The 13,104-nt window shown below is 47.2% G+C and overlaps 1 protein-coding gene across 1 annotated transcript in view; it reads right to left on the bottom strand.

Annotated features, from left to right (window-relative positions):
- LOC144266908 (scavenger receptor cysteine-rich domain-containing protein SCART1-like) overlaps positions 1 to 12,128 on the bottom strand; it is an 84,649-nt gene extending 72,521 nt beyond the window's left edge. Inside the window, 1 exon segment of the mRNA XM_077820517.1 lies at positions 12,116 to 12,128. Within this exon segment, the coding sequence (XP_077676643.1) occupies positions 12,116 to 12,128 (13 nt within the window).
- Positions 12,129 to 13,104: the final 976 nt, after the last annotated feature.

Genomic DNA, 13,104 nt, shown 5'->3' with positions numbered 1-13,104 from the left:
AAGTGGGACTCGTAGGTGGAGATGGGTCACAAACATTTGGTGAGAAACTGTACGGCTGCTTCGGCGGTACAGGCTCAATTGGTGTTGTCGAATATTGACGAGAAGGAGTGAATGAAGTCCTTAAAGCGGCCCCCCCATAGGGTCACCATCCAAGATAGGTGAGGCCCAGTCTAGGGCTTTTCTGGACAGTGGACTGATAAGCAGCCCACCTTCATCTGGCTGTCTGGGTGCAAAGATGGCCGCATCAGGAACAGCAAGTGGCACTGGTTGATAAACCCTTGGAACTTGTGGTAGTCGCCCTCAAACTACTCAGACAAGGGAATTTTTGGAGCACACTCCAGGGCCACGGCCATGGGTGGGCCTGAGGGTCCTGGAGGGGTCTGCACTTGTGCTCAGGGGGAGGTGTTTTCCAACTGCAGCTCGGCAATTTGATTCTGGAAGCTCTGGAATAGGGATGCTGTCTCTGGGGTCGCAGCACCCAGCTGTTCCATCAAGGCCCTGGGGCCCAGTTCAGTGGAGTCTGTACAAACTGTCAGGAGCTGCTTCCCGGTAGTCAGGCCTAGTGGTTGGACCAGAGGATGAAGCCAGACGTAGGATCGGGACTGGGCTGAGGGTAGAGCTGGAACCGAGATCTGGGGACTGGCTGAGGTCAGAATTGAGATCAGAGTTCGTAGACAAGACAAAATCAGTATCGTAATCAGAAGCCACATACAGGGCAGTGGTTGATGCTGAGTGGTCGGAGACCAGGGTTCAGTGGGGTCAGGAGGAGAAGGCAAAGCTGGAGTGAGTCAGTAACAGGGCTGGAGCAAGGTCAGAGAGGGGCAAGAACAAGGCTGGAACAGGGCTTGGGCAAGACTGGGGCATGATCAGGAGCTGGAACAAAAGCAGGCTGGAGGGTGAGGGGGGCGAGAGAATATGTTACACTGCGAAGCAGAAGGAGTGTTCCCAGTCAGGTTGTTGCACAGACTGGCCTGCAGCTCTGGTGGGGTTGGGGAAACAGCTGAGCCTAAGGGGGCATCTGACCCAGGATCCGCTCAGGGATAGGCTGCTGCTGAGGCCTGAATCACTGCAGGCTGTGTGGGAAGGGGAAGTATGTGCAGCTGAGATAGTTCCTCATGTCCAAGTGTATGAGAAACTGTGGGGGGAGGGGGCAGGAGCTGATCCAGCAGCCCTGGTTTGGCCGTGGATTTGCCTCACAATCCCTAACAAAAACTGCCATTTTTCTGTTCTGAGTTAAGCTGTATCAGAGCAAAGGACACTGGTCGCCCGTTGACTGGGTCCAGCGACCACAGAATTCTGGGCTTCCCCAATCACAAAGCAATTGCAGATGAACTGAAATTAATGGAACAGAAAATTTCCTTCCCCTTAGGTTGAAAGTTTAAGGAGAATCCAATACTTTTGAAATACTGCTATAAAGCTCCAACACATAGCTGAGGCTATGATTTTGTTGGGGAAATCGCAAATTTTAACACTAAACCTTTTCATAGTTGCTGCAAATTTGAGTGATGTTTCGAGCCTGTGCAAAGGTCACAATGCCACTCACTCAAATTTGGGCTTTAAGTTTTGCACCAGTGTGGCTATGCAATCCAGCTTTGCCTGCCCTTTCCCCACATAGCATTCCTTTAGGTTTCCTCATGGCTCGTTGCTGCTGTTTTTTTAGGGTAAGAAATGTGTCTCGGGTACTAACAAACAAAAGTTGTTGTTAGTTTTGATGTATGTCTATAAAATATCACTCAGGATGTAACGACAAGCATTGTAGTTATAGTATAGTGTATTTCCTCGCAGTCAGAAGCGACCAATCTTGCAGTTTTGTCCCAGTATATGTACACTGAAGGCACACTGGATTTTAAGAACATTTTCTTTGTAACTACTGCCTTACAAATACTAAAATAGAGGTTTCCCTAATAGTCCGCTGCTGTTTTTATTTTATTTATAACTTAATATACAGTTCATACCTTAAATTCTGAAAGTGTTACAGCTTTACCTTATATAACGATGCTGCCTTTGTTGGGACACAACTGAGAGTACCCATTCAGGACAAACTGCTTAGAGCAGGGCAGTTACAGCCCAAAGCTGGAGTTCCTTTACAATTAAGGCAAACCAAACCAGCCAAACAGAGAGGACTTTGGTCTCACCCCACTGGCTAACCACAAGACACACAAGCAATTCCCTTAGACACTCCAGTTTCCCAGTATCACCACCAGTGCCACTCGTTATGGGGATGAATGGTTATGAAACCAATACCCCGGTAAAAGACAAAAAGGTTCTCTCGATGCTAAAGGACCAAGACCCAGGTCAATACACAAATCAGATCTTACCTACAAATCACGCTGTTGCCAGTCCTTTAGAATCTAAAGGTTTATTCATAAAAAGAAAGAAATATAGATGAGAGCTAAAATTGGTTAAATGGAATCAATTGCATACAGTAATGGCAAAGTTCTTGGTTCAGGCTTGTAGCAGTGATGGAATAAACTGCAGGTTCAAATCAAGTCTCTGGAGTACATCCACAGCTTGGATGGGTCATTCAGTCCTTTGTTCAGAGCTTCAGTTTGTAGCAAGGTTCCTCCAGAGGTCAGAAGCAGGATTGAGGATCAGATGGAGGAGATGCAGCAGCCTTTTATATTCTCTTGCCATGTGGCCTCTGCTTTCTTTGTTCCAAAGACAAGCTATCCAGCTCATGGCATGGAAAAACCTTAGAGTTTTGTCCATAGGCATGTCCCTGCATGCCTTTCTGAGTCACAAAGTGTATCTGCCTTCTCTTAACGGTCAGTTGTGTAGCTGATGGTCCTCAATGGGCCATCAAGCAGGTTAGGCAGTGCTGACGCCAAATTGTCTGGGGTTTCACCCAGAAGCATAGCACAAGTTTGAAATACAGACAGTATACAGACAATACCCATAACTCTAAATACAAAAATGATACCTACATACAGATAGCATAGGGTGACCAGATGAAATGGACAAAATATCGGGACACATGGAGGAAGCAAAAAAAAAAAAATCTGGAGCCCGAGTTGCTGAAGCAAAAAAAAAACAAAGCCAAAGCCACAATATCGGGACAAATGGCGTCCTGACCAATGCATGGGACAAAGAACTAAAAGTCGGGACAGTCCCGATTTTATTGGAACGTCTGGTCACCCTAAGATAGCATAATTATAACCAGCAAATCATAACCTTTTCAGAGACACCTTACTGGACCTTCTTTGTAGAAGATTTGGTGCCTCTATAGGACCTTGATTGCAACAATGTTCTATACGGTCACAGTTCATATTATTAACGTCACACTTTAACAAAAAGGTTTGTGAAAAAAGAAGTAAAACTTTTATCAGCTCTTTTTGCTTAAAATAGTTTAAAGTAGGCCTGCATTTAGTGTATTAACCAAGTTTACATGGTTAAATTTCCTTTAAATTCATAGATTCCTAGGTCAGACGGGACCACTGAGATAATCTAGTCTGATTTCCTGTGTAACACCAGGCTATAGAACTCCCCCAAAATGATTTCTACAGCAGAGCTTTTAGACAGATTTCCAATCTTGGTTTGGAAAGTGCCAGTGATGGAGAATCCACCACAACCTTTGTTGCAATGGTAAATTACTCTCATTGTTAAAAATTTACCCCATATTTCCAGTCTGAATTTGTCTAGCTTCAACTTCCAGCCATTGGATCATCTTATCCCTTTCTCTGCTAAACCGAAGAGCCCATTATCAAATATTTGTTCCCCATGAAAGTACTTATACATGGTAAGTTAGGCTCTGTGTGTGTGTGTGTGTGTGTGTGTGATATAAAATAATGCTGAACACTGAGGATGAATGTGTGTGCGCGCCTTATGTATAAAACCAGTTTGAATGTATGCTTAGGGTAGTTTGTCTATACAAGATGGCTTGAATGTATGCTTAATTGTTTTGGGAAGGAGAAGCGATGGGTGGACCTTGGTGCTGTGTACTTGTGTGTGTTGAGGGGGGAAAAGCAGTTGCCTTGTCCCTGATAAAAAAGTGTAGTCCACTGTTGTCATAAATATAAAGGGAAGGGTAACAACCTTTTATGTTTGCAGTAATATAAAAGCCCTACTGGCCAGAGATACAGAATCTCTTATGTGTAAGGGGTTAGTTCAATCAGTTCAATTAACCTAGTTGGCACCTGACCAGAAGGACCAATGGGGAAAGAAGATACTTTCAAATCTTGGGCGGGGTGGAAGGCTTTGTTGGTGTGTTCTCTGGGGAAAGCAGAGAAGCATCAGGTCAAAAAACTCCTTCTCCTATAAACCATCCTGTACAAGTCATTGATATTACAAAAAGAGTAAGTAAATAAGGCAAGGCGCGTTAGATTACATTTTGCTTTCAATTTGTGAATTTTCCTTTTGCTAGAGGGAGGTTTATTCCCCCCCTCTCTTTTTTTTAACTTTAAAGATTTGCCTAGAGGGGAATCCTCTGCATTTTGAATCTGATTACCCTGTAAAGTATTTACCATCCTGATTTTACAGTGATTCTTTTATCTTTTCTTTAAATAAAATTCTTTTAAGGACCTGATTGATTTTTCATTGTTCTTACGATCCAAGGGTTTGGGTCTGTGTTCACCTGTACCAATTGGTGAGGATATTATTCTCAAGCCTTCCCCAGGAAAGGGGGTGTAGGGCTTTGGGGAATAGGACTCCAAGTGGTTCTTTCCCTGGTTCTTTGTGTAAATCACTTGGTGGTGGCAGCATACTGTTCAAGGACAAGGCAAAATTTGTGCCTTGGGAAAGTTTTTAACCTAAGCTGGTAAAAATAAGCTTAGGGGGTCTTTAATGCAGGTCCCCACATCTGTACCCCAGAGTTCAGAGTGGAGAAGGAACCCTGACAAATACAGGCCCAGATTTCGGCCCAGAAGCATGAACTGGCTGTTATGGAGTTAAAAAGATTGAACCCTTCAGCAGCTGGCTTCACTTCCCCAAAAATCCACAAATGGGAGTGACTATGTCCACAGTATGATGAATCCAGTGATATTGCTGAATATTTCATCACCTTTGAGAGACTGTGCATCCTCCATGTAATTCCTGAAGATCACAAGATGACCACATTGGTAGCAAAATTGACTGGAAGAGCTGTGGACATATTCAACAAGATGCCTATGGAGGATGCTTCTGACTATGGTTTAAATTTAAGGATTTGGTTTTGAAACAATTTCAAATTACACCTGAAACTTACAGTGTAAAATTTAGAGCCTTTAAGAGGGGGGCTGGACTAAGTAATGTGGCTTATGTAAACCAGATGACCCATTTATCTGTTAGATAAATGGGTCAAAGGAAGGGCTGTGACTAGCGCTGAAGGAATGTGTGATTTGGTTGTACAGGAGCAGTTCCTGACTATGACCAATGATGATCTAAAACAGTGTTTATGGGATAAGAAAATGGACTCAGCAGAAAGTTTTGCTTCTTATGCTGATCAATACGAGCAGTCCCAGACCGTCAGAGAGGTGGGGCAAATCGGAACAAAGCAGATGGAAGTAGCAGAGAGGAACAACCCTGGTCACAGTTTGGGCGGATACCAGAAGGGACACCCTGAGACCACACCATACCACCAGCCACAGCCCAAGGCCCAACCTACACCCCAAGGAAAACCCCAGACACCTTATTGTCCCACCACACCATTCTCCAGCAACCCACCTTGCCCCAGTGACCAGCCAGCTGGGCGATGTTTTAAATGTAATGAGCTGGGGCATGTAAAGGCCAGCTGTCCCAAGAACCCAACAGATTACAGTTCATTGAACCAGGGCCACACCAAAGGTCCTCAGGCCCAGATGACTCCCAGATACCTTCAGAGCAAAGGGAAACTGTGAGCATGGGCGGGAAGAAGGATATCGCATGGAGGGACACTGGAGCACAGGTGTCAGCTATTCACCAATCCTTAGTGGACCCGAAATTCATCAACCCAGAGGTCCAAGTGATGATTCAACCCTTCAAGTGAAACTCTTTTGACTTGCCTACAGCCAAGTTGCCTGTCCAGTACAATGGCTGCTCAGGAATGTGGACTTTTTCAGTCTATGATGATTATCCCATTCCCATGCTGCTGCGAGAAGATTTGGCCAATCATATGAAGCTAGCCAAGAGGGTGGAAATGGTCACCTGCAGGCAAGCTAAGCAAGCCTTCAGACCTAGCTCTGTTCCAAAGCCTTCTACAAGGGCCCAGTCTGTGTTACCAGAGCCCCAGACTGAGGTGGTGGAACCGGAACCCATGCCTACGTCTGCAACAGCAATAGTGGATCCAGTCGTAGAGATACAGCCAGAGCCAGTCCCAGAACTGGTACTGGCAGAGCAACCAGCACCAGAACCACTGCCAGCACTGAGTACAGCACTTGCAACCCCACCTGCAACTCCAAACACCAGAGGGTGCCACCGAGCGCCACCGAGCCTGCACTGGCAGCAGCAGCTAAACCTGCACAAGAGGCTCAGCCGGAGCCTGAAACACAACATAGTGCACCAGCGGAGAGCGGTTCACAGTCAACGGAAACAGCCCCATCCCCTGCATCACTTCCAGAGGGACCAAGCCCAGGTCCACAATCCAGTGAGGAACTGATGTCTCCAGCATCCAGGGAACATTCCAGGACGAGCAGGAAGCAGATGAAAGCCTCCAGGGAGCTTGGAGAGCAGCATGGAGCAACCCACCGCCTCTCAGCTCTTCTAATCGATCCTGGTTTGTGGTAGAAAGAGGACTTTTATACAAGGAAACTCTTTCTGGTGGGCACCAGGAAGACTGGCATCCTCAGAGACAGTTGGTAGTTCCGACTAAGTATCGGGTAAAGCTCTTGAGCTTAGCCCACAATCATCCTAGTGGCCATGCTGGGGTAAACAGGACCTGTGGTGGGGCAGTGCCTGACCCCCCTGAGAAGAAGGGCTGAACCAGGCCAGAGAGGCTGCGCAGACCCGCAGCCAATTCGAGAAGGCCTGGGCAGGGGGAGAGGCAGCCAATCAGGGCCGGCAAAAGTCCTATATAAAGGATGCCTAGCAAAGAGCAGGGCAGTCTCTCCCTGACTGGCAAGAGAGGAGGACTGGCTCTTGAGCGGAAAGGGAGCATCTTGGACAGAGCAGTGCTGGAGAAGGGCAGAAGGAGCTGGGGAGCTCTGGCCAAGGCTGCAGGCCTTGCAACAAAGGGCTGAGCAGGTGTACAGGGCTGAAGGGGAAGCGGCCCAAGGACAATAGTTTGACAAGGGGAGAGAAGGAGGGCAGAGAGGCTGCTGCTGGAGGGTCCCTCGGTCGGGACCCAGAGTAGCGGGTAGGCCCGGGTCCCCCCCCTTCTCCCTTGTACTACACCTGGCTGAGGAGGAGAGTGGCCTGATACAGGCTGTGGCTGGCCCCTGCGACAAAGGGGCTAGACTTTGAGGCTGCAGTCAGCCACTAGAGCTGGTGTAGATAGACCACTAACAACACCAAACCCCCAGAAGGGGGTGAGACCGGAGCAGTGGGCACTGCTGGAGGGCAGTGTCCTGAAGAGGATGCCGCTGAGCGGGGAGCAACGCGGGTCCCCAAAGCAGCAGAGCAGACGACGGGCAGGGCACCATGCGCAAAAGGTGCTCCATAACTGGACAGAGCCAATTCCAAGAGCAACCAGCAGATGGCGCCAGTGGTGGTGAGTCCTGACCCCGGCACAGGACCAAAGACCTTTTGGGAAGTCCTTCCACTGGGAGGGAATGGGCAAGGATGTTTCTACTCATGTCTGGTCTTGTGAGATGTGCCAAAAAGAGTGGGGAAAACCCCAAGACCAGGTCAAAGGCCCTCTCCAGCCACTCCCCATAATCTGAGGTTCCATTTCATCAAGTAGCTGTGGATATTCTGGGTCCTTTCCCGAAAAAGACACCCAGAGGAAAGCAGTACAGACTGACTTTCATGGATTTTTGCCACCCAATGTCCAGAAGCAGTAGTTCTAAGCAACACTGGGGCTAAAAGTGTGTGCCAGGTATTGGCAGACATTTTTGCCAGGGCAGGTTGGACCTCCGACATCCTTATGGATTCAGGAACTAATTTCCTGGCAAGAACCATGAAAAGCCTTTGGGGAAGCTCATGGGGTGAACCACTTGGTTGCCACCCCTTACCAACAACAAATGGCCTGGTGGAAAAGTTTAATGGAACTTTGGGGGCCATGATACATAAATTCATAAATCAGCACTCCAACGATTGGGACCTAGTGTTGCAGCAGTTGCTCTTTGCCTACAGAGCTGTACCACATCCCAGTTTAGGGTTTTCACCAGTTCAACTTGTGTATGGCCATGAGGTTAAGGGGGCACTGCCATTGGTGAAGCAGCAATGGGAGGGTTTTACGCCTTCTCGAGGAACTAACATTCTGGATTTACAAAACACCCTCTGAAACTCTTTAGCCCTTCCTAGAGAAAACCTAAAAGATGCTCAGGAAGAGCAAAAGGCCTGGTATGATAAACATGCCAGAGAGAGTGGCCCTTCAAAGTAGGGGACCAGGTCATGGACTTGAAGGCACTCCAGGCCCATAAGATGGAAGTATTGTGGAAAGGGCCATTTATGGTCCAAGAGCACCTGGGAGCAGTTAACTATCTCATAGCATCCCCCACCTCACAACTAAAACCTAAAGTGAACCATGTTGATTCTCTAAAGCCCTTTTATTCCAGAGAATTAAAGGTTTGTCAGTTTACAGCCCAGGGAGGAGATGACGCTGAGTGGCCTGAAGGTGTACCATGAAGGAAAAAGTGACGGTGGCGTGGAAGAGGTGAACCTCTCAGTGACCCTCGGACATATGCAGCGACAGCAGATCTATGAGCTGTGCACTAGCTTCGTGCTGATGTGCCCAGGATGGACCAAACGGGCCTACCACTCCATTGACACAGGTAATGCTCTCCCAGTTATAGCCCAACCTTATCGGGTGGCTCCTCAAGCCAAAACCACTATAGAATGGGAGGGATAGCTCAGTGGTTTGAGCATTGGCCTGCTAAACCCAGGGTTGAGAGTTCAATCCTTGACAGGGCCATTTACGGATCTGGGGTAAAAATTGGGGATTGGTCCCCCTTTGAGCAGGGGGTTGGGCTAGATGACCTCCTGAGGTCCCTGCCAATCCTGAGAATCTATGAAAGAACAACCATAAGTTTAGGGCAGTAGGGATAGCTCAGTGGTTTGAGCTTTGGCCTGCTAAACGCAGGGTTGTGAGTTCAATCCTTGAGGGGGCCATTTAGGGATCTGGGGCAAAAATTGGGGATTGGTCCTGCTTTGAGCAGGGGGTTGGACTAGATGACCTCCTGAGGTCCCTTCCAACCCTGATATTCTATGATCCAGGACATGCTACAGATGGGTATAATCCACTCCTCTAACAGTGCATGGGAATCTCCAGTGGTTCTTGTTCCCAAACCAGATGGGGAAATACGCTTTTGCGTGGACTACTGTAAGCTAAATGCTGTGACTCACCCAGACAACTATCCAATGCCACGCACAGATGAACTATTGGAGAAACTGGGATGGGCCCAGTTCATCTCTACCTAAGACTTAACCAAGGGGTACTGCCAAGTACAGCTAGATGAATCCACCAAGGAAAGGTCAGCCTTCATCACCCATGTAGGGCTGTATGAATTTAATGTGCTTCCTTTCGGGCTGCGAAATGCGCTTGCCACCTTCCAGAAACTTGTAGATAGGCAACTGCAGATTCTCCCAATCCCGTTAGGAGACTATCTTGAGGATGTGGCCATATTTTCTGATTCATGGTCAGAACAACTGGAGCATCTCCGGAAAGTCTTTGAGCTCATGAGGGAGGCAGGGTTAACTGTTAAGGCTAAAATGTGTCAGATAGGCCTAAACAGAGTGACTTCCTTGACCCACCTGATGTCCAAGGTAACTATCAACCCCCTACAGGCCAAAGTGGCTATCCCAAAGTGGCCTGTCCCAAAGTCAAAGAAACAGATCCAATCCTCCTTAGGCTTCACCGCATATTACAAGCGATTTGTACTGCTCTATAGCCAAATTGCTGCCCCACTGACAGATCTGACTAAAAAGAAACCACCAAATGCAGCTCAGTGGACTGAAAAGTATCAGAAGGCCTTTAACCAGCTTAAAGCGACACTCACGTCTGACCCTGTGCTAAGGGCCCCAGACTTTGACAAACCTTTCCTAGGAACCACAGATGCATCCGAGCGTGGTTTTAATGCAGGAAGGACCGGATCAAGAATTCCATCCTGTCATGTTTCTCAGCAAAAAACTGTCAGAGGGAAAGGCACTGGTCAGTCACCGAAAAGGAACGTTAGGTCATTGTGTATGCTCTGGAAAAGCTACGCCCATACATTTAAAAATGGTGTTTCCACCTGCTCTTCATTGGGATCACCTGAGCATATCTGAGGGCATGTTTACACTACAGCATGACAACTACACAACTGTGGTGCTGCAGCTACACTACTGTAGCACTGTCTTGTAAATACGTCCTACACAGATGGAGTTTTCTGTCTATGTAGACAATCCACCTCTCCGAGAGGCGGTAGCTGGGTGGATGGAAGAATCCTTCCTGGCTGCATCTACACTGCAGGGTCTGGTCGGCCTAACTACATTGCACAGGGCATGAAATTTTGCACTGTCCTGAGTGATGAAGCTAGATTGACCTAAGTTTTAAGTGTAGACCTGGTCTGAGTTTAATTCCGCACCTACTGTCCGGATCTCTCCAAAGCAGTGACAGAGTTAGTCAGTGACCATCCAGCCTTCATACAGCAGAGTATTATTTATTCAGAACAAAACCATTACAGAGATAACGTATCATAAAACAGTAAAAAGTTCACACCCATGCTTACCACGCAATACCTGTTTCCCACATAGGACCCTGGTAGGCTTCAAAGTAATTCAGGTTCTCTCTCAGGACCTGGTTCTGTTTGGGTCACAATCTCATGTCAGTTTTTGGATGAGGTCAGAGCAACCCCTCCCCCCTCCTCAGTCAGTGGGTCATTAGATCATTTTCAGTTTTTTGTTTGCTAGTCTCTTGAACCAGGGTTTTCACATAGGTCACCAGTCTCAATCCAGCTCAATTTGGAGACTTCAAGGCCAGATGGGACCGGTCTGCGTGGGCAGAACTAGCCTGTCCTGCTGAGACCTCACTGTTGTCACTTGTGTTGGGCTTTGATCTAGCTAGCTCAAAGCGAGCTGAGGTCTGTTTACACATACTGCAATCATTGGGGCGGGGCGGGGGGGGGGTGTCAAGATTGGCAGGTGAAAACTGTTTGAGACCATGGCAGGGAGAGAGAGAGACACACACACAGTGTAACAGGAAGCAGCAAGGAAGAGCTGGCAGGAGTTGCTTGGCAGAGAGCTGAGGTTAGAAGGAGAACAGTAACTATGAACTGCTGGTGAGGAGCTTGGAGGAAGGCTGTTGGTTAGAGGAGACCGAAGCTAGGGACCCCTGACAAGTGGAAGCCTCAGGCAGTGTGCCCTAGGAAAAGGGGAAGATCTGGCCCAATCAGGGGAAGTTGAGCCCAGAAATTGAGGGTTTTTGCAGGAGGGTGGATTCTCCTGAGTGGGAAGGGGTAGGTGTGACGGGCAGGTTGGCCTGGAGGAATGGAGTGCTGGAAGAGAGGGAGCCCTCAGGGTGAAGACCTGCGCAAAAGGCTGTGGGAAGACTGGGCACTGTCAGGCAAAGAGACCTGGAAAGGGGGACCCTGGATCGGGGCAAAAGGAAGTGGGAATAAAGTGTTCCCAGGTGGTGACTTGCTGGTAGTGTCCCTGGAGAGGAAGATGGAAAAACCCACTGTATGTTTGTTTAATATGGACCCAAACGAGCCACTCTTTCCTGTAGTGACCCCATGCAACAATTATGTGATTGTGATGAAGGCCTTTTAGTGTTTGCGGTCCCAGATTAGATTAGAGCACCTCACTGCATTAATAAATAACACCACAGCTGCCAGGTAAACAAATCTGATTATCCTTGTTTTACAGATAGGAAACAACCTTTCTGTGCCTGAGTGACTTGCCCCAAGACCACACAATGTATGGGTGAAAGGGCCAGGGAGTGAGCTCATGACTCCTAATCTGTGCCCCAACAAGACAGCCCTTCCTTGGCCCCCTCTTCCCTTCCCCGAACCCAAAACACACACTCGCTAAAATGTCCTGTTCCTGGAAGGCTTTTATTCTGTGGAACTTACAGTCCATTTCTTCTTACCTTTCAGGTCCATGTTGGCAATGAGGAGTTCTTGCACTTGTGAGTGTTCAAAAGCCTTCCTCATGAGAACAAACCTCTGAGCCTCTCCAGTTATCAGAGCAGCAAGACTAAGCATGATGAGCTGACTGATTTTTAGAGGCTCTTCCAAAGCCTCTAAATTTTTTTTAATAGGCTACAAAGTGATGTTTCCTGTACCAATGAATAGAATGAAAGTGCATTTAAAAAATCTTGTCTGAAAAATCAATTCCTTTTCTAGAGTTCCCTCCCTCCTCAGTATCCCAAACAAGGGAACTGGTTCTTCTCTCACTTACACTAGTGTAAAACAGGCATAGTTCCATTGAAGTCAATGGTTTTACGCCAGCGTAAATTCCATGTAAGTGACTAGAGAATCATGCCCATAGAATCTGTTGTGAGCTAGAAGAAAAGGGAGTGTAACCAGTACAACTGTGACATAGAGCAGTATAAGAATTAGAATTTCTTCTAGCCCTGTTACAGAATGGCAATGTTACTCAAATTGTAAAGAACAAACCCATGTTATTGTTAGTGAACTAAAGATGGAGGTTTACAACACTGGAGCAAACTTGAAAAAGTGAAAAGAAATAGGATCATACTCATTTGAAAAAGAAGCACTTCCTAGGCGATCAAATCTATCCCCCTGCAAGGATATGATATAGTTCCCAATAGAGGACACATCAGATATGACAGTGCTTCTTCACCAAAAGTCCTTGTAAGGCATTAAAACCACATAGGCACTTCTAAGCATATAATATTTCTACAGAAGGGTGTATTTAGCAGGAGTTTCACTCTGTTCTCTTAGCTGTTGAAGATGTATGATTGTTTTATTTGTAAGGGCCATCTTCCTCACAACCCCAAGAAAGGGCAATCTCCCTGACAGACCAGCTGCCATTGAAGTGCAGATTAAAAGTGCTATATAAGAGCTAAGTATCATTATTCATTAATTGGTTGAACAAAGGTTATGCTATATTTGT

Source organism: Eretmochelys imbricata, chromosome 1, assembly GCF_965152235.1.
Source record: "Eretmochelys imbricata isolate rEreImb1 chromosome 1, rEreImb1.hap1, whole genome shotgun sequence".
NCBI lineage: Eukaryota > Metazoa > Chordata > Testudines > Cheloniidae > Eretmochelys > Eretmochelys imbricata.
This window is presented reverse-complemented; position numbering and strand designations above follow the sequence as displayed.